The sequence below is a fragment of the Staurois parvus genome, unplaced genomic scaffold (assembly GCF_062004578.1).
Source record: "Staurois parvus isolate SC_StPar_1 unplaced genomic scaffold, SC_StPar_1.0 ptg000029l, whole genome shotgun sequence".
NCBI classification, from domain to species: Eukaryota; Metazoa; Chordata; class Amphibia; order Anura; family Ranidae; genus Staurois; species Staurois parvus.
The window spans coordinates 3759483-3786162 of NW_028317825.1; the positions used below are offsets into that span (position 1 = coordinate 3759483).

The window sequence follows — 26680 nt, forward strand, 5'->3', positions numbered from 1 at the left end:
TTTAATATTGGAAAATTTTGTACCGATTCAGTATTTTTATGCCAACTTTGCCACCTAAAGTCATGTATAATGTGGAAATAGCAGACTGCCTAGTAGTCAATAAGGTCCCACTTTGTGGTGGCTCATAAATACAAGGGGAGGTAACCTCTCAGGGGCCCAGGGAGCACATGGGGAAGAACAAGCAGGACTGGGGTGTCATGTAGCTTCATTTCCTCAGGAGAGCATACCCCATCAGTGGGCAGCCTATCGGGGTCCCAGAAAAGACTGAGCAGACTGTATGAGAATGATCCTTACAATATGGAGAGGTATGTACTGGGCTAGCTATACCTTGTTAGCTAGGGAAAAGACTGTTGTTGCACTTTTGGCCTGTATCACTGAACACATTCGGTAAAGTCTTTTAATTGTTCATTGCCTGGTCTAAAGTCACTATAAAGCGGTGCATGGTGGTGCATGGTATATAGCAAAGAACTGGGCCTGTTACACACACGAGGTGAAGAGGAGAACATGTTGTTGTTAGAGGTAACCAGTACAAAGGGATCATATGGCAGACAGACAGGAAGGATGATACTGGCAAGGGTGAGGAGTTCTCTTCACAGTGAGTGAAGCAGTTTGCTGTTTCCCTCTCTAGTGGTTGGTGTCCCAGTTAATCGGGACTGAATCCGCATGGTGGACACCATAGGGACCTAGCTGTATGTACGGAAAGAGTTAACCAAGTCAAGTCATGCACACAGAAGGGTTCATGGCAGAACTCATACACCATCACTGGGAGTGAGGTGATAGGAAAGCTGTACTGGTGGAATGGAACGCAAGCTCAGCGGCATTCCCTTCAAAATGCCATCAAAATGTACACTCACTGGCTACTTTATTAGTTACACCTGTTCAATTGCTTGAGAACACAAACTGCTAATCAGCCAATCACATAGCAACAACTCAATGCATTTCGGCATCTAGACGTGATGAAGATGACTTGCTGAAGTTCAAACCAAGCATCAGAATTGGGTAGAAAGAGGATTTAAGTGACTTTGAAGGTGGCATGGTTGATAGTGCCAGATGGACTGGTCTAAGTATTTAAAAAACTGCAGATCTACTGGGTGTGAATACCCATGCGATCCGATTCTAGTACGGACCAAAAAAACGGTCCTGAACCCTTTTGGTGTGGTGCGATTAGAGCAATACAAAATGTATGGCTCCAATTGCACTGCACACAAATCGCATGTGATTTGCACAGGAATGCAGTGCAATTCCTGTGCGAATCACATGCGATATACCGCACTGCATATATGTGAACCTAGGCTGAACATGGCATGGTTGTTGGTGCAGATGGACTGGTCTGATTATTTCAAACACTGCTGATCTACTGGGATTTTCATACACAACCATCTATAGGGTTTACAGAGAATAGTCCAAAAAAGAGAAAATATCCAGTTAGCGGAAAATGTATGGATGGAAAACACCTTGTTGATGTCAGAGGTCAGAAGAAAATGGGCAGACTGGTTACTGCGACATTCAAATGGTAGGGTCAGCATTTGGTGTAAACAATATGAAAGCATGGATCCATCCTGCCTTGTATCAATGGTTCAGACTGGTAGTGAATGTGGTGTAATGGTATGGGGGATATTTTCTTGGCACTAGCAAGGTGTACCTAATAAAGTGGCCAGTGAGTGTATGTATCATGGTACAGTGGGGCTCGTGCTGCAAAGCCTTAAGTTGTGATAGAGTTGCACCAGATGTACTTCTAACACGGGATTGACATCTTAATTTGAATTCACATGAACGCGGCCTCATCTGGTCCCAGGCATTAGTGAGCACATACACCAGAAGGAGAGAGGAGGCCCTGTGTAACTGGCAAGTAAGGTCTGACCACATGCAGATAAGAGGACATAGCAGAGTGACAGAGAGATGAGCTCATCAATCTGCTGCTGCTCATTTCTGTGTTCAATCACAGAGTAGTCTATGAGGAGACCAGACAGGACTGTGCTTTTTGACAAAGCTGTGTAAATCTTACAACTGCATGGACAGAAATACTAATCCTATGGCAGATAAAACAGCTTTCTTATATTTAATGCATCTGTTTTTAGCTGTTTGCCTAGAGTTCAGTTTTAACATCTCTTATTCCCCTAAAGTAAGAAACCATTAGCCCAGGGCTGCAAATACTAGAAATTACACTGCACTCCACTTCTACATATCTCTGAATAGACCTGGTAGATGAGAAAATGCAGCTTCTCATTGAAAGTCTGTTACCTGTTCAAGTATAGTTTGATTAGGGTGCTTTTAATTTTTTTCCAGTAGTTTGAATTTGAAATACTATCAAGCATGTATAGATATGACTTTATAATAACATGCAGTATTTAGCAATAGTAAAAAGACTAAGATGGCCATATACTCTTAGTTTCATCTAGGCTACAGGTTGAACAAAAATAATAGATTCCCCTATCCACACTAAACAGTACAAATGGAAAAATCTCACTGCATCTATTGTACTGTATTCTGACAGCCTCCACTGGTGGCTGTGAGAATAGTTTAACAGCAGTTGTTTGGTCCAAAAATTTCCATCCAGTTTTTTCAATATGTCAGTTGAAGAAGGTCACGTGGGAGGTAGGCAACGGGGCTACCCATGAAGGAAATTTTGCATAGTGTATGGCCAGCTTTAGAATCAAACTGGTAAAGGTACCATGCAATTTTACCTATGAATCAACTTGCTACCCAGTAGAAAGTGTAGAAGTCTCCTATAATTCCATTGCTTAGCCATCTTTATTCAATCTAATTACCTAATTAGGTCTGTTTGGATTAAAGGAGAGGGGTATATGTCTTTTTTGTCTGATTCCATAAATGTAGGTACATAATTCCTGGGACTTTAATTGGGGGGCATCACATACAAATAATAACTTAAATGGTACACATGATTACCATTTTATTCCATATATACTGATATCTTCACAATAAAATCCGTTAAGAACAGTATTGAGTTGAATGTAATATGTTAACATAACCAATATTGCAATATCCACTCATTCATAATATTTTTGTGTAAAATGTACAGTCCATACATATTGCATCCAAGAACTCTTGACGCATTTCGTGGATCTCAGACCACTTCCTCAGGAATGGATGCAAGGTGGTTGTAATCTCTTCATATTTCATCCATTGTTCTTTGGGCAAGATAGCCTTTATCATATCAAGATCCAGAACTCTCGTGATGTGGAACGCTCTGCTGTCATACAGTCTGGGTGGTCACCTCTTAATAGCCTCTTTCACAACGTCGCCTTCATACAAAATATCATCACGCATTAGGCCTAGTTTCTAATATCCAGCAAGATTGTAGTACCACTTGTTTGTGGTGCTCATCATTCGACGTGAGACTGAAACCCATGCCGTGGCCACCATCTTGGATGTTTATATTGAATAAAATAGTAATACTATTACTACTATGTACCATTTATGTTATTATTTGTATGTGATGCGCCTCACTTAAAGTCCCAGGAATTATTTACTTATTTGTATGGAATATGGATTGAGGGATGGAGGTGCACAACTATTTATGATGCTGCAATCCTTTAGCTAATATATTTTTTTGGCTGATGCTGAGAGGCATATGAGCTAGATTCAATGAAACTGGACAAAGTAATATAAGCAAAAATGCGGGTTGCCTATAGTGACCAATCTTCATTTTTATTTAATATTTGTATAAAACAATAGGCAAGTACTGATTGATTTCTATTTTTTTTTTTAACCTTTTATTTCATATTTATACAAACAACATTAAAACATTCCATCTTTCCATCTTCCAAAATATACTTTTTTCTTTTCTCCCCTAAATGAATAAATACATTCTATAACCCCTCCATCTCCCACCCCCCACCCATCTGTATCCATTTCTCCATAACTTGTTATTCCGACCAATCTCATCGTGATTTCTTAGGCTACCTCCTTTACTTTAATTAGTTCTGTATAAGATTCTGCGGTTTTAACATTTAACCAAACACTCCATATTCTTTTAAATATTCCCATGTGATCCTCTTCTAAACTCCTTAGTTCTTCTATTCTGAAAATGCCTTCCACTCTATCTATCCAATCCACCACCCTTGGAACCTCTGCCACTAACTAAAATTTTGGTATCAAACCCTTTGCTGCACTGATTAAATGGTACAATACTTTATTCCTATTTACTTCTGCCATGGGCTCAGAATAGTAGAATAAGCATTTCAATGGGTCCCCTGGGGAGAGAGAGAGAGAGAACATTCAGAAGCATCACAGAGGTGCCGGCTGATCTGGACAAGAGAGGCAGAGCAGATCCTCTCTCCTTTGCTGTGCCGTGGAGGATGGGGGAGGGGCTGGACATTGTCAGAGAAGACGAAGCGTCAGAGACCTGAGAGGGGGGATGAGGAGCACGGGGGGGGGCACAGGAGGGAAATACGATGCACAGTCAGGGATGATCGGTGCAGTAGAGGGACAGTGACAGCACCGATCTCCCTGCATGGATTTCAACAAGGCAGCTGCAAGCCTCCCCTCCCATCACCCGACTCACTCTGCCACCACGTGAAGTGACAGGTGAGCTACTTCTGGGTCGGGATCTGAGAATGCCTTCTCCTCCAGTCCCCACACTGTCACTGGACAGTGATCCTCTCTGAGCCCCCTATTGACCCCGGGCCCTCGGGCAATGCCCGAATGGTCAGTCCGCCCCTGCTTTCAAGCGTGCGTTTTTATCCTTTATCCATCTTCCACTTATTTTAACATTTCCTGGTGCAAAAAAATCTGTTCCCACTAGTGGTATCAATAGTGAATTAAATTCCCATTTTTCCTTATTGTGTAATCTATCCCATGTATCCAACACTATCCTAGTCAATTTACTTGTTTCTACATCTAATGTACGAAACCCGTGAGGTATCCAAATCATTTTATCTAATCGTGATTTACTTAATTCCCCTTCTATCTTTACCCAACTTTTCCCTTGTGTATTAAAAAACCAATCTATCACCTGTGACAATATTACAGCTGTATAATACTTCTTTATATTCGGTAACTCCAGTCCTCCATTTGCTTTTACTCTGCATACCACTTTATAACTAATCCTAGGCCTCTTATTTGCCCATATGAACTTAGTAATCATCTTTCTAATTACTACAAAGTTCCCGGTAAATCTGAAACTTATACAGAATTTTTGGGAGTATCACCATCTTGACTAAATTAATTCTTCCAATCCATGAGGCCCCCCCCTTTTACTAGTCTTTTCAGCTCGTCTTTTATTTCAGTTATCAGGGGAATATAGTTTATTTGGTATATGCTTTTTACCAAAGTCGTTAATTTTTTTCCAAGATATCCTATTTCGTTTTTCCTCCAGGAAAAGGGGAACACATTTTGTAATCTTTGCTTTTCTGTGACTGCAAGATTGATATTTAGGATTTCCGATTTAACCGGGTTTATCTTCAAGTTTGATACTCCTCCATATTGTTTTAGTTCTTTCATTAAGTTGGGCAAAGTTGTCCTAGGGCTAGCCACGTAGAACAGCATGTCGTCTGCATAAGCAGCGACTTTGTGTTCCCTATTGCCTCTTTTTAACACTTTTATGTCATTACTTTTCCTGATCCTCTCCAACAGTGGTTCTAATGACAACAAAAACAACATGGGGGAGAGGGGGCAACCATGCCTAGTTCCATTATTCAACCTGAAAAACTGGGATAAGGTTCCATTTACCTTTACCGCCGCTGATGGGTTCTTATATAATCCTTTTATCCAATTCTTCATTTTAGGTCCCGGCCCCAATTTTTCAAGCGTGTCAAACCTAAACCCCCAGTTGACCCTGTCAAATGCCTTTTCCGCATCGATCGCCAATAAGATAACAGATGTTTTTTCTTTTTTAGCTTTTTGTACCAACATCAAAGATCTCAGACCGTTGTCCCTCCCCTCTCTCCCTGGTATAAAACCCACCTGATCTAAATGCACCCATTCGGACATTAGATCCTTCAACCTTGCAGACAGTACTTTTGCGTACAATTTGGTACCAACGTTTAGCAATGAAATCGGCCTAAAGCTTGCACACTGAGAACTATCTTTCCCCTCCTTCAAAATGAGGGTGATATAAGCCTTGAATGATTCTTCCATCATTTCTATTCCCTCTCCTGTCACATTCATATATTTACATATTTTGGGAACCAATATCTCTTTAAATTTTTTCAGGTATCTTACTGTATACTCATCTGGCCCGGGACTCTTACCCACTTTCGTATTTTTTAAAGCAACAATAATTTCCTTGGGGGTGATCGGGCTTTCAAGATTTTCTAGTTTTTCCTTTGCTATATTTGGGAGCTCCACCTCACTTAAATAGTCCTGTATTCTTTTATCCTCCTCCTCTTCACTTCCCCCATACTTATCCTTTCTTACATTATAAAGTTCACTATAGTAATTGTGAAACCTCCTAGCAATATCAGATGTTTTAAACAAATTCTCTCCCTTCCCGTCACTAATTTTTTCAATAAAATTCCTCGCCTGTTTATTCCTGAGTCTTCTCATTAAATATTTCCCTGGTTTATTCCCCCATTGATATCTTTCTTTACCCATTCTATTAAATATCCTCCTAGAACCCTGTTCCATCAGTTCTTTCAACTCATCCCTTTTTTGTATTATCTTCTGATATTTATCCATCCCCTTTTCCTTTTTGTGAGTTTGTTCCAGTTTTTGCAGTTCTTCTATGGCCTGTTTTATTTTTTCCCCCTTTCCTTCTTCTTCTCTATGCCTATGGAAATCAATATTCCTCTGATGTAAGCTTTATGTGACTCCCACACTATTGCCTCTGACATTCCCTCGGTCTCATTTATCTCAAAAAATTGTTCAATTTCCCTTTTTATCCTCTTCTCCACTTCAGGATCCAGTAAAAGCGAATCATTCAATTTCCAAGATAATGTTTTATCTTCTCCACTCTCCATTTGCAACCTCATCGTGACTGGGGCATGATCTGATAATGACATAACTTCAATCTTAGATCCTTTTACTATCTCCAACTGTCTATGCTCTACCATTATACAATCCAATCTTGAATATGTACCATGGGCATGTGAGAAGAAGGTGTAATCTTTTTCCCTTGGATGGTTTATCCTCCACACATCAACCAACTGATAGCTATACAATATCCCCTTCAAACATTTAAGACTCCTCTCTCCTTCCCTTAGATGACACATCCTATCTGGGATCCACAGATTAAAATCCCCCGCCACGACCAGGTTCCCCTTTTTAAACTCCATGAGTTTCCTTAATGTCCCTTCCAAGAATCCCGCTGGGTTTTTAATTGGGCAATATATGTTAGCGAGTGTATATTCCTTTCCTAATAATTTCCCCCTGATAAACAAGAATCAACCTTCCAAATCTTCCATTCTATACTCCAATTGGAAATCAACTTTTACTGAAAAACAAATTGCTACTCCTTTTGCCCCCTTTACAGGTGAATCCATATATATCCATGATTGATAATGCTTCGAATATAATTTCACATTTATATTTCTAGTTAGGTGAGTCTCTTGGAAAATATTATATCTATTGAGTATTGTTGGACCTCCCTCAATATCTTATGTCTTTTGCTGGGTGAGTTTAGCTCTTGCACATTATAGGTCATGAACTTAATCTCATTCATACCCTCTGTTCTTTTTTTGATCTGTTCCCTTTGATTCCTTTCCAGTTGAATACAGATAATAACTACTAAACCCCTTCTCTACCCCCATCTCCTCCCATCCCCCCCAACCCCCCTCCCCTTCCCCCCTCCCCAGCCCTCCCCTCCTCCTTCTCCACCCCACCCCACCCCCCAACCCCCTTCCCTCTTCCCCCCCCCCGGCTAATCATAAGCCTAAGAATTTGACTAGAAGGATTCCCCCTAACCATTCCTTGACTGGGGTGAGACTCGCACCATGACCACCTCCCTTTCATCTGTACAGATAACATCTCTAATTGGCAAATAGTCATGCGCCGAGCCTACCGGACTGCCAGCCTGCTCTAACCCTCCCCTATCCCCTTGATCATCAGCACAAGGGGACATAAACCAATGAGGAACTACAAAATTCAAAACAAACCCCCCAACCACCAGGGGTGGGGAGCCTCTATGTATCCCCACCCCTCCCCCCATCTCTATCCCATAGCCCCTTCACTGCACTCATCTTCTAAGATCTGCCTCCTATTTACTAATTACCCTCTACCAATTGCCCTCTAACTGGGGCCCAGGTGTCTCTTTCTCTAATCCCCTCAAACCACCCCTCTATGTTAACTTTCTGTAAGTCCAATTTTTCACAAAAGTCATTGTAGTCTTCTGGGAATCTCAATCTTGCCGATCTTCCATCTCTCCATCCGACCAAACAAGAAGGAAATCTCCAACTATATCTGACATTTTTCTCTCTCATATGGATTAGAAGTGGTTTAAGGGCTCTCCTTCTCGCCAATGTCTCTAGGGAAATATCAGCATCAATTTGTATGACTGAATCTTCACATTTTATTTCCGGAAAATCCCGCAACCCTTTCCAAATCTGGTCCCGATCTCCAATATCCTGAAATCTGGCTATCACGTCTCTGGATCTTTCTGCTGATATACCCTTTGGCTTTCTGACCCCATATACTCTGTCCATTGTTATACAATCTGTCTCCGGTCTTCCCATAATTGGGTTGCAAGTTCTTTTCATTTTCCCCAGCAAGTCTTCCTCTTGTCCTTTTTCTTCCGGAATACCTCTAAACCTCAAATTAGTCCTTCTACTGTGGTTCTCCTGATCTTCCATTTTAAATAATACTTCTCTCATTTCTAATCACCTCTCTTCTATTTGCATTTCTAATCTCTCAATTTTTAGTGTGTGTTCCTCTACTCTTTTCTCCGACTCCTCCAAACGGGACAGTACATGACTCAGATCGTCTCGGAGGTTCCCGATCTCCTTGACAACCATCTCCGATTTCGTGAACATTTCTATCAAATCCTTTTTTGAAAGGGTATGTACTGAGGACCATTCCTGTTCCACTTTTCTTTGTTCCCCTCTCCTCTCTGAAATTGGGCTTCCTTTTTCTTGGACCTCCTCCATATTACCAAGTGACAGTGTTGATTGATCACCTCTCATGTTTATAGAGCACTCGCCCTGGTTCTCTTGATTTTGCGATTCTGGACTTTTTCTCCCCTGTGCCGGCATATATTTTTTTATCATAAGGGAGTTTGCATTGATTTCTATTTGTCAGCTACTTTTGTAATTGTTTTATATTATCCAGTTCTAACAGATCAGTCCAGAGAGTATCAGGTGAAATTTTGGTGGAGTAGTTCTTGGATTATTTATTTATCTATTAATTGTTATCATCCTTGAGTGACACTGGTCGGTCCCGTGACATGGATCTTGAAGTATCAAGTGGCCTTGCAGAGGTTTTTTTTTTTAGAAGGTTTAATAATTTCTTGAAATAAATATTTTTCGAACTGCAAACATGCTCCTATCACAATTTCTGGATCTTCTTTTTTTTTTTGATGGCCTAGAAATGTTGCACTGTAGGAACAGGAATGAGATACAGAGTTGTATCTGAATGGAGCTCATGAAATTAGACAGTGTGAAGGTCAGCACCAGAGGATATTGTATCAATCAATGTATCAATTGTAGCTTAGCTGTTAATGGAGAGCGGAACCCAACTGTCTGGCCAAGGACGGTATGAGAGGGCAGATTTAACATTATCTTCAACAGCTGCTCTATTAACAATGTAAATGTAACAGGTCGTTGATGTTCATTTAGATTCAAATGAATATACGCAATGTATTGGCAAAGTGTCTCATTTTCTGCTTACTATTTCAAATTTAACACCGGACAGATACAAAACACTTTATGGATAAATATATAGAAAGTGCAGCGCTAAAATAAGTGAATGATATTATAGTGAAAATAAAGTGCAATGTCAATCTGACATATAGCGAAAAAATGATCAGCAGAACAGTTAAATGCAGCATATAAAATCAAATGTAAAAATTGTTCAATAAATCATTCAATAAATGTGAAACAGTAAAGTGCAGCATAAAAGTGAGAATATATAAAGTCCATGAAATATCAGTGGAGTAAGAGCTATAAATTGTCCGTAAGGATGTTAGTACGGCAGTCACGGTGAAATACTGTGAAGTGATCCAATAGGGAATCCACCATCTCTGTCAGATGTACACTCACCAGACATCTACTGGTAAACAGCATGTAAGCACATCTCATCTGGGCACAGGTAACAGCAATGAAGCCTCTGCAAGGGATGTTCAGCCAAGGGCAAAAAACGCAAGTGGACCTTCTCCTATCAGGAATAGCTCACCACAGGAGTCAGAAATTGTATATAGTGTAGTATTTTATTAAATAATGAATAAAAGACAATCCACGTGGAAACAAATTAGAATGAAGGTAAATGGAGTACCAAGATGGCTGCCGTTCCGAACTTCAGCAACGGCAGCGTGACGTCAGCAAGTGCGGCTCGACCTGATGCGTTTCATGCGCATGCACGTCTTCAGACAAAATTGTCTGTGCTACGTAAATAAAGAATATAATCTGCCTTGGAACATAACTAAACTTAACTGTTGGATGTGGAAAAATACTGATGGTTTTCGATGTACTTTGCTATATGTGAATCTTTGTTTGATAAAGGATTTTTGTATAAGTTAGGGCCTTGTTTCTGACCTATTGCTGCCTTGATGAGTTGGAAGCAGTAAAGCTCACTGACATATTACTTTGGTAAAGATCACTGCATTGTCATCGTGATTGAATATATTGATTGCTTTCTTTGTTCGTGTATTTACTGTGAGTTTTGCTGACATAATCAATGCCTATTTCATAAATGTCCATAAACATGAGTGAAAACACAATATAAAAACCCTGCAAACCTTTTGAAAGTATTTTTCATTGACATCCTTTAAAGTTAGAAAATATGAAAATTCATTTTTTCCAAGCTGTCTACATTGGAAGACTTGGAGAGTGAGCAGTAAAAGCTTAAAAACATAAACATAAACCTATGAGAATCGGCTGCCTGGCAGTATCGATAGTAAGCTACCTACAGACATTATTGATTCAACCAAGGATCATTCAGTCATATGATGAAAGGATAAGATCCAACCATCAGGTGAAAGTTATTATTATTATACAGGATTTATATAGCGCCAACAGTTTGCTCAGCGCTTTACAATATAACGGAAGACAATACAGCAACAATACAGTTCAATACAAGAGGGATAGGAGGGCCCTGCTCCTGAGAGCTTACAACCTAGGAGGGAGAAGTTGATGCTCATGGCTATGGAGAGTGAGAGTGTGTAGCCGACACTGGAGGTGCTGGTCTCTGTCAGTAGTAACATCCGCTCCCCAATATAGATCTAGGCACATGGATTTCCCCCATAGTTGGTAGATGGCTACAGAAATAAAATATTTCCTAATCCATCTATCATTGTCATCGTGAATGCCAGGATGTTAATCACTGCCTATATATTTTTTTTTAGTTAGGCAAAATAGAAATAGCGAATGTAATGTATGGAGAGAGTTGTGAGTTTAATTCATTGTTACATTCTTTATTTATTACATATAGAGAAGTATTAAAATTGTAACTAAAGGCAAAACTTTTTTGGTTTTGGATAGAGTGGAGAGGGATTACAACACTTTTCATCATTTATTGTTGTCTGTGCCCTGGTTAAGGAGATTGGCCATCTCTCTTTGTCCTGTTTATCATTATCATTGAAAGTAAAAGATAACCCAAATTTTGGGATGTCCCTAGAAAGAGTAATAGAAGGGAAATCTTTCAATGTGGGCACTAGTTCTGGTGACCTGGGGGTCCCCAAAGAATTCTCTTAATTTACAGGGATTTCCTTTCACTTCCTGTTTGGCTATGGGTCAGGAGGTGAAGGGAAATCTCCACAATGGGACACAGATAGCGTAAAAAAAAAATGTGAGGTTATAACCCTCCCTTACGCAGAATTGGATTATTAGAATTTGTACTAATATTGTATGTATGAGCTGCTGAGTGCTGTTTTTGGAACATGTGACCTACAACACTGGCAGTTCAGGAAACATGGCAGGTCACATGACCTGTAAGTGGAACACCTTTGGATTTGGTATGTGAATGTATTCACAACAGCTATACCCACTTTCCAATATCTTCTCTTTAAATTTAGATCTGATATAGCACAATTAGGGGAAAAATGGGAAATACCCCAGAAAGTATTGCAATTTACAAGAAGGGGGTCAGGCTGAGCCCATAAGTATAGTGCTATAGAACAAGAATACATCCAGCCTTTGCATTCTGAATTATTTATGTGTGCAAAAGAATTCAAAAGTGTGTAGAACACTGAGTAGACAAAGGATTAAAATGCAAACCTTCAATATACCCTCAATCTTTGCTACCATTATCCTGACACATCCTTTATTTAAAAATATTCTGTTTAAGGAATGACATCTATAATGTAAAATATATGAATATGACTATGGCATCATGTTCTATATAGTCTGAAAGCCTTATAGTGTACTCGTTTAAAAATTACATATATTTACTCTATATGCTTGAATATTTGAAAATGCTACGGAAATCATTTGAGGGCTGTAAATTCTGTCCTTAGGGTAAGACAGTAATTAGTAAAAATACAGATTAGAATGTCTGATTGATCTTTACATACTGTCAATATTTCATGTTCCATCCAACTAATTGGATTTGTGTTCCATTTGAGGTCTAAATTAGTTAGAGGCCAGTGCAGACACAGACATTTTCCTCATATTTTTCAAGATTTGATTAATGATTAAAGACACAGACACACATCAAAATTGGGAAAGCTGTTAAACTTGATAGTAAATCATTTTTAATCTTTTTTGGTGTTTTTCCCAGATCCGCAATTTTCTACTCAATGATTCAGAAGATGAGGAGCTAAAAGAAATTATTCGTACATTTTCTGGGGAAAGCAGCAACAGAGCACAAGAGACAAGGGAAAGAATTCTCATAGATCAACAAGTTCAACAGACAAGGGCCCAAGGAGAGCAACAAGAACAGGAACAGTTCCAAAAGGAACAACAACAGCAAAAGGAGGACTACCACAGGAAAAACCAGCAAAAGCAGGACAGGCTTTACGGAGAACAACAGGAGGAGGAGAGATTAGATAAAGAACACCTAGAAGAAGAAGAAAGGCTCCGTCGAGAGCATCAGGAAGAAAAGCTGCGCAGAGAGCAGTGTGAAGAGGATGAAAAGCTCCGCAGGGAGCAGCAACGTGAAGAGGAGGAAAGGCTTCACAGGCAACATCAAGAAGAGACTCTGCGAAGAGAGCAACAGGAAGAAGAAAGGCAACGCAAGGAGCGTCAGCAGGAGGTTAGGCTTCGCAGAGAGCAGCAAGAGGAGAAATTCCACAAAGAACATCTGGGTGATAAACTTTGGTGGGAGCAGGAAACTGAAAAACAACGCTGGGATCAGCAGAAATATCACAGAGATCAACACGACGAGAAAGCCTTTTATAATGACACCATGCAGCCCCATGTAGAGCCTGAGCTCCTTTCTGTTAGGCACATTAAAGAGGACACTGATGAAGGGAAAGACTCAAGCCAGACCCTTCCTGTTCGGCCTTCAGGGTGGGGCTGTCCACCGCTCGTACCACCTCCAAGTCCTTCTAGACCTAAGAGCCCATGGGGAAGGCTTGACCCTTATGACTCCAGTGAGGTAAAATCCTTTATAATAATTATTCATCACTTTTTTAAGTTGATACAAGCTAAGATCATTGGAAAAACCTAATCTGCTGCAATTCCAGGGCTTTCTGTCCTATAACCACCCTTGAAAATAATGGTTTTAAGCTCTAAACTTAAGGAGCTCATAGACTAGACACTCTTGTGTTGTCCAAGTAGGCATGTTTTTGTTCAGTGCAGACAATCAAACCTACTCAAGAGCACTGAGGCAAAGAAAAAAAATTTACCAGATGACACATTCTACCCCAAGGCTTATCGGCCAGGGGATCTATTCTCAGGTTGGATTGTCCATAGATGTGCAGTTATTTCATGATTCAACAGTAGTTCACCAAGTCATTTACTAATGATCTCATGTTAACAGACTTCTTTTAGAATCCGTTATGTTGGACGACAGCATTCAACATAATGCTGTGCATTGTACATTTCATTACAATGCAGCGTTGGGCTGCCTTTCACAATACATGGCAATGTAATGTACATAAAGCAGGTACATGGCAACACGTTGGCATGCGCTGCCACAATGCACAAGTGTGAATGAGCCAGTATTGCCATATCCCTGTCTGTCCATCCAACATAGACTGCAGAGAAATTTGGACAAAACCAGTGCACTATAACTAAAAAGAAATAATGTGATAATGGTTTTTTGGTTCTTTTAGATAAAAATAGTCTGTCATCGATTTCTGTAAATTTTTTTAGTTTTCTTCTCTATTCAAAAACCTGTGCTTTGCAAATTTTCAAGCTAGCAGTTAGACTTGAGGAGCGCTGCTTGAAGTCCAGTAAACATATAATGCTCTGGAAACTAAAACCGACCTGTTGTGGGCAGGGCTTAAGGGGCCCTAATGGGGACACTAAGAACTACACTCCCTAATTGCCTACACACTAGGCTGGAGTATGCAGTCATGTAGAATCAGCATTAAGACGCAACTTCAGACTTAGAAGTGAGCAACAAATAACACAGTTAACCCTCTAGTGACCCGTGGCTGACTTGTTGTTCTGTTGACACTAAGCACTCTAGACACCACTACAGTTCGAGAACACAACTTCCCAGGTGTGCAGCAATTAGGAACCGGTACCATGGAGCCTGTATCTATGGGGGTCCATCCAGGGGCGTATTTACCACAAGGCAAACAAGGCATTTGCCTAGGTCTGCATTTTTTAGGGGGGCAGCACTGACCCCGGGTGGGGGGTGATGGGGCAGGGGTGTTGTTGGTCGATGTCAGACTCTCTACATCGGGGAGGAGGGGCATCCAATTTTTTTGTTGCTTAGGGCAGCAAAAAACCTAAATACACTACTGGGTCCACCAACCCAGCAATTCCTGTCTCCTCGCTCTCAGTGATATCTTACTACTGGATACAGGGAACAAATGTCTCTCACAAATATATGCTTGTTCTCACTCGGGGGCCCCCTCTACATCTCTTTCTCTCTCCTCTCACTTCCAGGCTAGTTCCATAGGTAAGCTTTGCCACAAATCCAGTCCCAGTATGTGGGGAACCTGTTGCTAGTGAAGGGCAAAGCATAGCACCCCTTCACTACCAGAGTAACCAGTCAACCATTCTCTGGCTGGTTGGCTGCCTTTAGCAATGATACATACACGGTTGGCCATGTAGCCTACACTAGACAGCAAACTACATGCTGGACTAAGCCCTGTTCATTAGATAGACCATATATTGCACCCCTTTGAGAGACTTCAGACCAGGCATTTAAAGGAACAACAGACAGTCCTAACTGAAGTAGTACAAAACATACAAGAACAGATCTTCTAATAACAGCTTCACTTACATTCTTGTGCAGAGGTTCTCTAAGGGCCTATAGGGTGATCACACCTGAGTTAGCAGCCAGTTCATAAGCAGTCTTTTAGAAGCAAGGGTCCATTAAGGCAAATAATCCAGGTAGCCAGGAGTCCCTTTAGAGTCCATGACTGTCAGTAATTCATAAACACAATAAGTCCATAGCTGGCAGCTAGGAGTCCATAAAATCTTTAGGTCCCCAGCCCCACAGAGAACCCCGACTGCCAACCCCCTAATAGCTCCTAGTTATAAGGATCTCTAGAAAATTGGCGGGAAAATCTAGTCAATAAATTCCTCAGATCCACTACACATCTACATTGTATTAAACTGTGCTGCATAATTATAGTGCAAAGATTAAGGAAATACCAAAGAAACTTTTTGACATTAAAAAGAAATATATATATACAGTATGTAGCTCATAGTCCAAGTGATGATCCCATTCTTCAAAGAGAAATCAAATAAATCAGTGCATCCTACACCAGTGTAATAAACCATCACCAAAAATGAATGTATGGAAACTTATCAGACTTCCATAACCTTCTAAATGAATAGAAATGTCATAACTGGCATAGATAGAAGCTCCCTTGCACACTGTAGGACATACAATGTGATCATAGATCAGATGTAAAACCACCCAAAGATGTCAGATTGTTCTCACATTAAGGGTAAAGAGGACCTCAAGGCCGGTTGACAGGATTTCCTCTGATGCCAAACTCCCTTGTACTTGCGATTCAAGAAAAGCATAAAAGGAGACCCATGCTCCACATAGTGGGATCCAGATACCACAAATTTATTAAAAATTAGAATCTGCACTTACACAGAAAAAAGGCACATCAACATGAAGGACACATCCAGAACGCGATGATGTCATGTGCGTGGCCATGTCCTGATCAGTTAAATCAAATAGGAAATGCCATATTTGACTAAACCGGTCAGGACAGAGCCACACACATGACGTCAATGTGTCCTTCATGTCAATGTGATATAGCACACGTTACCATAGACTTGAATAGAAGGAATTGACAAGCGTCAACACCTCTCAAACTCGACACGTAGGTTCATTTTTGTCACAAGGGATGCAAATGTTACGTTTTTCAATTGTGCTCTTTCAGCTGTCCGTATTTACCATTGCAGGCTGTTTTACTAGACATTTGAAGAAAACAAAAAAAAAAAAGCGTACCTCAAACACCTGTTTCTAATGCCAGTGTGAACGGGGTCTAAGCATGATTTTATTTTGTTTACACAATAAATGATTAACTTACTACAGTATGAGGGCTTTTCTGTGCCATTCTCTCTTTACTTTTTTCCAACATTATCTAGTATACATCACACTTGTTTTTCTGTAAGTAACTCATCCTTTCATTAGCAATAGCTTCTATGCTTCTATTGTATTTTCATCTGTTCATCTGTTGTTTTCCTTTACTCATTGTAATTTGTGCACTAGATAAATAGATTTTAATGAAAATTATACTTTACTAAATACATACATCAATGTGTATGTGTGTGTAATTTTTATTCTCTAACAATTCCCATAGCCCTGTATATTCTGCTTCCTAAGGAAGACAGCTAAACGTTTTCTGAAGATGTCGACACTCTCCACTAGTACCACTTACTGCAGGAGGTAGTTACTAATTTTTACTGCTCTAAAAGTAAAGAACCCTTTCCGCAATCTAAGATTAGACCTCCATTCCTGTAACCTCAAAATGTGTCTGCATGTCCTCTTCAGGGAACTCAGAGCGCATTTTGTTACAGTTGTTATAGTCCGTTTTGATTTATTTGTAGATTGTAACGATATCCCCTTATACGTCTCTTCTCCAGAGTGAATAACTGTAATCTATGTAATCTGTAATCTATGTGATCCTCATAGCTGAGGTCCTCCATCCCATTATTTTTGTTGCCCTTTGCGGAACTCTTTCTAATTCAGCATAGTCTTCCCTGGGGATTGGCAACCAAAACGTAACTGCATTTTGACAGTGGGGAGATTCTCCCCACTGTCAAAATACACAAATCAGCCCTGCAGCCCATTAGTTACAGTGCTAATCAAACTGAAATTTTCTAGCAGTCCTGTTCTTGAGAAGTTCATCAATAGAGCTTTAAGTTGGTCATACATGAATCAAAGGTTTACATTAGCTGCTAAAAAGTAGCTTCTGTCTTTTACACATTTGATGCCATTTGCCAGGGAAGACATTTGTGAATGTTAACCAACATATTGTGAATGCAGCATATACAGACTGGAAAAATGGCATGCATCTTTGCTTTAAAACTAAAGCTTCCCATCTATGTAAAGATAGTGCCATTGCATTTGGCCACAAAGTCAGGCAGACTTTTTTTCTTAGCATGTTTGGCCACCTCTGGATGGACAAGTAGATACAGTTTTCATGTAAGTGAATTTTCCATCTCTCCTGAATCACATGTAGCACTACCTCCTTATGAGTCGCTAGAAGATTTGTTTCCCACTATAATCCTGCACAGCAAAGCAACCCACACTTCCACATAGGCTTGCATCCAGAGTCAGAAATCAGTCCCTGAGCTTTGGTTTTGTTGTTTTATTTAAGGGATTGTAACTGGGATAGGGTTAGGGGTGTTCAGGATGCCCAAGGAAACTAATAAACTGAGGACAACTTCTTGCAACTATTTACAAGCCTTCTCTGCAGCACAGTCTTTGTTGGAGAGCTAGCCAGCGTCTCCTTAATGTACCACCCCAGACCCTAGATGAACTTCTCCTCTTCAACCAGCAATCTGGAGGTATCCCTGAACAGGAGATCCAGTATCTGTCACTTTAAGAGATGAACAGTCACTGGCTGTTAGCTAATCTGGTTTCCCACCAGAGTGCTCCTTCCCCTACCGCCCGGGGGTGCAGGTGTTCTCACTCAGATCCTCTCCTGTAACGCTGGTGGGTTGGTGGCTGCTACCAGGCCTATCAGCTGGGCCACTCCTTACCTGCCATACAGGTGGTCCTCTCTCATGGGGCTGTTGAGCTCTGAGCTTTCCTCCTTTCCAGCTTCAGGCCTGCAGGTAGGCCCCATCCCACTGCGCAAAATCATATATATATATATATATATATATATATATATACACGTGATTTTGCATTTCCGGGTAGGGGGTGCGTGTGAGGCCGCCGGCTGTCAATCACCGAGTCCCGGCCAGTGATTACTCGCTGGCGCCTGGTGATTGCCGAGTATCTCCGACAGGAAGGAGAACTGTTTTACAGCCATACAAAGTAGTGTACTTATGAAGCACAAACACATGGCCCCATAGTAAAACACACCCAGCACACAGTTAACCCTTTGATCGCCCCTCATGTTAACCCCTTCCTGCACAGTGCCATTAGTACAGTGTCAGTGTTTTTGTTTAGCACTGATCACTGTATAGGTGTCACTGGGGATGTCAGTGACACCAAGTCAGTGTCAAAATGCAGTCCCGCTATAAGTCGCTGATTGCCGCCATTAGTAGTAAAAATAGAAAAAAATCCATTATATATACTGCCATTTGTGCACGCTATAACTTTCACCTAAAGCAATTAATTTACACATATTGGGATTTGTTTTTAGCAAAGACATGTCGCAGAATACATTTTGGCTAAATTTATGACGGAATTTGATTTTTTTAATTTTTTTACTGGACATGTTTAATAGCAAAAAGTCAAAAATATTGTTTTTTCTCAAAATTGTCGGCCTTTTTTTTAATAGCGCAAAAAATAAAAACGCACAGGTGATCAAATACCACCAAAAGAAAGCTCAATTTGTGGGAAAAATTACTTAAATTTAATTTGGGTGCAGTGTTGCATGACTGCACAGTTGTCAGTTAAAGCAACGCAGCGCCTTAACAAAATAATGGCCTGGTCAAGAAGGGGGGTAAATCTTCAGAAGGGCAAGTGGCTAATCAGTAAAGTTTTCGTACAAAAACACAATACAAATACAATACATCACATCTGAATTTTTATTCTGTCGTACAAGAATTTTCTTAACATTAGTAACCTCTTCACTTTCGATATGAGCTTAGCATGCAAAAAAAAAACAAAAAACGGACGATCATTTGTCCAATATTCTCCTCGTGTGTACAGAGCTTTAGGCACATCAATCACTTGGGTGTTAATTAATTTCATTCATTTTATTGACCAGAATAATAATTTATGCTGGCCATTGAAATGAATTAACATTCAAGCGCTGAACATGCCCAGCTGTAGCACATGTTTAGACGCGTTTTCATGCGTTTATGGTTACATAGTTAGTCTGGCTGAAAAAAAGACAAAAGTCCATCCAGTTCAACCATTAACCCCTTGACGCCGACAGTACACAAATATGCGGCCCCACGGAACTGGGCTTTTTTCCGTGGAGCCGCATATTTGCGTACTTGTGTTCTTACCAGGATCGCGCCCGATCGCGTGCCCGCAGCGAGGAGAGTGGAGTGTCAATGACAGCTTCGGAACTCAGACTGATGATTGGCAGGCAGGAGAACCCACCCCCAGTCATGTGATCACTGTGACAGCCAATCACAGTGAGCACATGAATGGGAAGCCTGTCAAACAGCTTCCTAGTATCTCTTTCTCTTCAGTAGTTCCCAGATTAGGCTGTGATCATTCCTGTTAGTGTAGTGTAGTGACAGCTTCCCTCCAGTTCACCTGTCACCGTTGTCCCAGCGTTTGTGTTCCTATTGCAACTGGTCCCAGCGTTAGCGTCAGCATCCCTGTTGGTCCTAGCGTTAGCGTCAACGTCCCTGTTGGTCCTAGCGTTAGCGTCCCTGTTGGTCTCAGCATTAGCGTCCCTGTTGGTCTCAGCGTTAGCGTCCCTGTTGGTCTCAGCGTTAGCGTCCCTGTTGGTCTCAGAGTTAGCGTCCCTGTTGGTCTCAGCGTTACCTTCCCTGTTGGTCTCAGCGTTAACTTCCCTGTTGGTCTCAGCGTTAGCGCCCCTGTTGGTCTCAGCGTTAGCGTCCCTGTTGGTCTCAGCGTCAGCGTCCCTGTTGGTCTCAGCGTCAGCGTCCCTGTTGGTCTCAGCGTCAGCGTCCCTGTTGGTCTCAGCTTCAGCGTCCCTGTTGGTCTCAGCGTCAGCGTCCCTGTTGGTCTCAGAGTTAGCGTCCCTGTTGGTCTCAGTGTTAGCGTCCCTGTTGGTCTCAGCGTTAACTTCCCTGTTGGTCTCAGCGTTAGCGCCCCTGTTGGTCTCAGCGTTAGTGTCCCTGTTGGTCTCAGCGTTAGCGTCCCTGTTAGTCTCAGCGTCAGCATCCCTGTTGGTCTCAGCGTCAGCGTCCCTGTTGGTCTCAGCGTCCCTGTTGGTCTCAGTGTTAGCGTCCCTGTTGGTCTCAGCGTTAGCGTCCCTGTTGGTCCCAGCGTTAGCGATTCACTGGTTGATATCAGTGTTTTATATTAAAAAAATAATAATTATATATACATACACTTTTATATTTAGTGTGTGCCCATACTGTCCATTTCTGTATGTTAGTACAACTAAAAAAAAAAAATTGTGTTAATTAGTGCTTTGGCCAGTATCCGTGCTCCTGTGAATGCCGTTGATCGTGTCAGTGTTTTAAGAAAAAAGTTTTAGATTTCAGTATTTTATATATGCATACTTTTGCATAGTTTGGGGCCTATATTTTTTTTTTAAATGGCAAGAAGGCTGTATACTGCTGAAGAGGCATATGCCCTCCTATGCTCTGACAGTGAAGCTGAGTCAAGCTCAGAAGATGAGGATTTCATCTGTGACAGCAAAAGTGCCACTTCAGGCAGCTCCTCCGACTCTGAAAGTCCGAGTACTAGCAGGCAGCAAGAGGATGCACAAGGTAGCCCCACATCAGTTGCTGCACAACAGTACACCTCTCAGTGGATACCTGCGAGGTCTTTCACCCCTCAAATACCAACATTTACGGCCTCACCAGGCATAAATATCAATGTTGAAAATTTTGACCATGTGGATTTCTTCAAGGTATTCATAAGTGATGAGCTCCTAGAGCATATCATTGATCAAACTAATCTTTATGCCACCCAGTTTATGGCTCAACACCCAACATCTTCTCACAGGAAGAGATGGGTGCCAACACACCTTACAGAATTCAAAATTGTACTGGGTTTGTTACTCAACATGGGCATAGTCCGAAAGCCCACAATTCGGCAGTATTGGACCTCTAGCCCCATCCATGCCACACCATCTTTTCCTGCAGTTATTTCAAGAGACCGCTTTGAAGTATTGCTGCGATTTTTGCATTTTAATGATAATTTGCAGTGTCCCCCAAGCAGTGATGCCAGATATGACCGCCTGTTCAAATTGAGGCCCCTAATTTCTTTTCTTTCTGAAAAATTTTCAGCTGTTTATACCCCAGAAAAGAATATCTCCGTTGATGAATCCTTGCTGAATTTTAAAGGCCGACTGCATTTTAAGCAGTACATGCCATCAAAACGTGCCCGGTATGGCATAAAATTTTACAAATTGTGCGAAAGCACAACAGGGTATACATTTGATTTTCTAATGTATGAAGGACGGGACAGACAACTCAACCCCCAGGGCTGCCCAAACAACCTTGGAGTCAATGGGAAACTTGTTTGGCAGCTGATCCAACCTCTGCTCCGCCAAGGCTACCATCTTTATGTTGACAACTACTACAGCAGTGTGCCACTTTTTAGAGCTCTGCATGCTGCTGGCACAGGAGCATGTGGTACCATGCGGAAAAACCGCAAAGATTTTCCACAGCAGCTGGTGAAACAACGTCTGCAGAGAGGCGCATCTCTCAGTTACCAACAGGAGGAAATGATGGCTGTCAAATTCTCAGACAGAAAAGATGTCTATATGCTGACAACAATCCACCCAGAGGGCACAGTGACTGTAACAGAACGGGGGTCAGCTACACTGAAGGAAAAGCCACTGTGTATTATGGCATACAACAAATACATGGGTGGAGTTGACCTCTCTGACCAGGTCTTGCAGCCCTACCTAGTGCTGAGGAAATCAAACGCCTGGTACAAAAAGGTTGCAATATACCTTATCCAGGTGGCTATGCACAATTCATTTGTCCTTTATAAAAAATCTGGTGGTACTGACACCTTCCTGCAGTACCAGGAAAAAATTATAGAACACCTGATGTTTCAAGAAGAACCCAGACAACCAATAGAATCAGAGGATGTTAAGAGACTAACAGAAAAACATTTTATGTGTCCTATCCCCTTCTCATTAACCAACAAATACCCTAGGAAGAAGTGTCGTGTGTGCAGCAAAAAAGGGAAAAGAAGTGATACTCGTTACCACTGTCCAAGATGCCCTTCCAATCCAGGCCTGTGCATCCACCCTTGTTTTGAAATTTACCACTCTATCCTGCATTATTGAAAACCAGAAATATCAAGAGGGAAGAGGTTAACTATTACCTTATTTTTTCCCTTCTATTAAAATAGCGCCAGTCATTTATGCAGTATTTTATGCATATTTTTAAGTTAGCCCTTAAAAGATAAATTCACCCTCACAAAAAAAAAAAATGCACATTTTTTTGCAGGTAAAAAAATATGCATTCATTTTTTTTTCGTTAGGAGCCTGTAAATCATGGCACCCATGGTCAGCAGATCGTGGGTGTAATGGCATGGTCCTACAGGCTTGTCTGTGTTGCTGTCTGCCGAACCTCTGATATGGGCAGTTAGTTACACAATGACAGGAAGCATCAATGAACTATCTAGAGATCTCAACAGTGCCCTGGTAGTCCATTGATGACTACAAGCTGACAGCCACAAAGGCTGCTGGTACTTGTAGTTTTCACATTCGATCACATTAGTTTGGGACAGCGAGTGGGGGATCGTCACCCCCCCCCACTCACTGTCACAGAAACGGGAGATCGGGGGGGTGTGGGGGCAGATGTAACATGTTACACCCATATTGAGGGTGTAACATGTAACATGTTAAAAAAGGTGAACTTATCCTTCAAAAATAATATCACGCTGCAGAGTGTCTGTAATATATATATTGAAGTGTTGCATTCAGAGAGGGCAATTAATCCAAATCGAATTATCAAACTATTGTTTTTGGATCCCACTATGGTTAAAAACAACATATATTGCGCACATATATAGTATCCCCATGCATGTCAGAAGTAGGAGAATTTATTTTGGGTTGATTTTTGCTGGTAGGTCATAGTAATGGCACAAAATATACAGCTAAATTAAAACACTTGTGAAAAAAAATGTAATTTTATTTTTTTTCCCACCAAATCAAAAAGAATTACTTCAAAAACAGAGGGTCAAAACCCAGGCTGCACCCCTAGATAAATATCTTAGGGGGTCTGGATTGCAAAATGAATTGATTTGGGGGTAATTCTGTTATTTGGATATCACAAATGTCTGCAATAAATGCATGGTGCCTGAAACCTAAACTTGAATTAAATGCCCTCTCAAAGGTAAAAAGCACACTATTGATTCTGAGCCCCACTACAGGTACAAAAAATATATAATGCACACATATATAGTATCCCCATGCACGTCAGAAGTATGAGAATTTATTTTGGGTTGATTTTTGTTGGTAGGTCATAGTAATGGCACAAAATATACAGCTAAATTAAAACATTTGTGAAAAATAATTTTATTTTATTTTTTTTCCCACCAAATCAAAAAATGTCCTTCAAAAAGAGAGGGTCAAACCCCAGGCTGCACCCCTATATAAATATCTTAGGGGGTCTTGATTGCAAAGTGGAGTGATTTGGGGGGTAATTCTGTTTTTTGGATACCATAAAGTGTCTGCAATAAATGCATGGTGCCTGAAAACTAAACTTGAATTAAATGCCCTCTCAAAGGTAAAATGCACACTATTGATTCTGAGCCCCACTACAGGTACAAAAAATATATAATGCACACATATATAGTATCCCCATGCACATAAAAAGTGGGAGAAATTATTTTGGGTTGATTCTTGGTGGTAGGTTATAGTAAAAGCACAAAATATACAGATAAATTGAAACATTTTTGGAAAAAATTTAGATTTTTGTTTTTCTCTACCAAATTAAAAATCATTCCTACAAAAACAGAGAGGCTAAAAACCCAAGATTTACCCCTAAAAAAATATGACAGGGGGTCATGATTTCAAGATGGAGTGATTTGAGGGGTAATTCCATTATTTGGATACCACAAATTGTCTGTAATGAATGCATGGTACCTGAAAAGTGAACTTGGATTAATTGCCCTCCTAAGGGCAAAATGTGCACTATGGTTTTTGGGCCCAATAATGAGTACAAACAACATATAACACACACATATTTGGCATATTTATTCACAGCAGGAATAGAAGAAGTTATTTTGGGTTGTTTTTTGGTGGTGGGTCATAGTAGCAGCAAGAAATCTATAGTTAAAATGGAAAAACTGATTTTTTTTTTTTACCATTTTGAGCCAGTTTTCCTTTTATAATAAAACAAGATGTATAAATTATTTATTAACATTTACCACCAAAAGAAAGCCCAATGTGTCCTGAAGAAAACAAGGCATAATCCACTTGGATACACTAAGCCGTTGCAAAGATATGTACAATTTAACTAACACATGTCAAAATTGCAAAACTGCATTCAGGCATTAAGGTTTGTTTTACCCTTAGGCATGAAGGGGTTAAAAAAGAAAATTTATTATCCAAAGCCCCAGTTAATCCAGAGGAAGGCAAAAAAAAAACAGCAAAGCATGATCCAATTTGCTCCTGCAGGGGAAAAAATTCCTTCCTGATCCCCCGAGAGGCAATCGGATATTCCCTGGATCAACTTTACCTATAAATGTTAGTATCCAGTTATATTCTGTGTATCAAGGAAAGAATCCAGACCTTTTTTTAAAGCAATCCACTGAGCTGGCCAGAACCAACTCTTGAGGGAGTCTATTCCACTATTCTATTCTTACTGTGAAGAAACCTTTCCATGTTTGGAGATTACATTTCTTTTCCTCCAGACGTAGAGTGCCCCCTTGTCCTCTGTGATGACCTCAGGGTGAATAGCTCCACACCACTGCTTATCACTGTGGAGTTCCAGCCCTTCTCTTCCCATTCATCAGCAGAGGTGGAGTTGCGCTTGCGGAGGAAGGTAATGTATGACTCTGATGTTTCATGTCTGTGTGAGTGTGACCTGGCTGGCTATCACATGTGCAGTGTGTCAGTGAGTGATGACATCATCCTGATCCCACAGCCTGTCTTACTAGTGCCTGCTGATTTGGGTCAGTACTGGTGGCGGTGTGTTGTGTCGGATCTGTCACTGTGTGGGGTTGCTCAGTTCAGGCTTTCTGTTTGTCTGTGTATGTGGGCTGGGCTGCCTGCTGTCACGACATTTTATCTCCCTCCCATTGCCTGAGGAATTCCAGCCTGGGATCTTTCAGAGTGTGGATCCATCATCATCCTCCACTCACTGCAACTGTCACCCTGCCACTGCCAGCCACAGATACAGTCCATCCGTGACACTGATTTTGTCTGTAATATTGATGCTGGTGGCATCTTATGGCACTTATTTTTGCAAATTAAAAGAAATTCAGTAGATCCATGTTTTGTTGCTTAAATATTTTCTGCTGTTTTTAAAGATTTTTTTTGAGGGGGGGGGGGGGGTTGCAAATAGTTGGTCTTGCCTAGGGCACAAAATAGTCTAGCACCGGTCCTGCCTGTGAGGTCGATTTACTAAAACTGGAGAGTGTAGCTCTGCATAGAAACCAATCAGCTTCCAGGTCTTTTTGTCAAAATCTAATTGAACAAGCTGAAGTTAGAAGATGATTGGCCACCATGCACAGCTGCACCAGATTTTGCGCTCTCTAGTTTTAGTAAATCAACCCCAAAGTGTACATGGATGCATTGGCTAACATGTAGGAGTGTTTATAGGCAGAAAAAAACTTATAGTGTTTATAGGCAGCTTTAGAAGCATCCAGTGTGCTTCTAGAGTCCTAAATAGCACATTAACCCCCTAAATATCTCTTGAAGAAATCCAACTGTGTCAATCTCTACTATATCTTTCTGATGATGGAAGTGTCATTTACCGCTGTCTAAATTCTGGCAAACAAATGCTGTGCAGTAATAGATCATGATAGTCTTGAAAGATATCAAATGTTACCTTCCATTGATCGAAATATTAGAATGCACTTCAACGGTCTAATGAACCTTGTTATCTCACGACTCGACTACTGTAACTCCCTCCTCACTGGATTACCTCATCACAGACTATCCCCGCTTCAGTCAATCCTGAACTCTGCGGCCAGACTCATCCACCTTACCAACCGCTCTCTGCCACCCCCCTCTGTCATTCCCTCCACTGGC

The 26680-nt window shown here is 40.9% G+C and overlaps 1 protein-coding gene across 1 annotated transcript in view; it reads left to right on the forward strand.

Moving 5' to 3' along the window:
* LOC149471063 (septin-5-like) overlaps nt 1–26680 on the forward strand; it is a 110852-nt gene that overhangs the window by 43120 nt on the left and 41052 nt on the right. The window contains exon 2 of the mRNA XM_089657286.1: nt 12826–13644. Within this exon, the coding sequence (XP_089513412.1) occupies nt 12826–13644 (819 nt within the window). The remainder of the gene's footprint in view (nt 1–12825; nt 13645–26680) is intronic.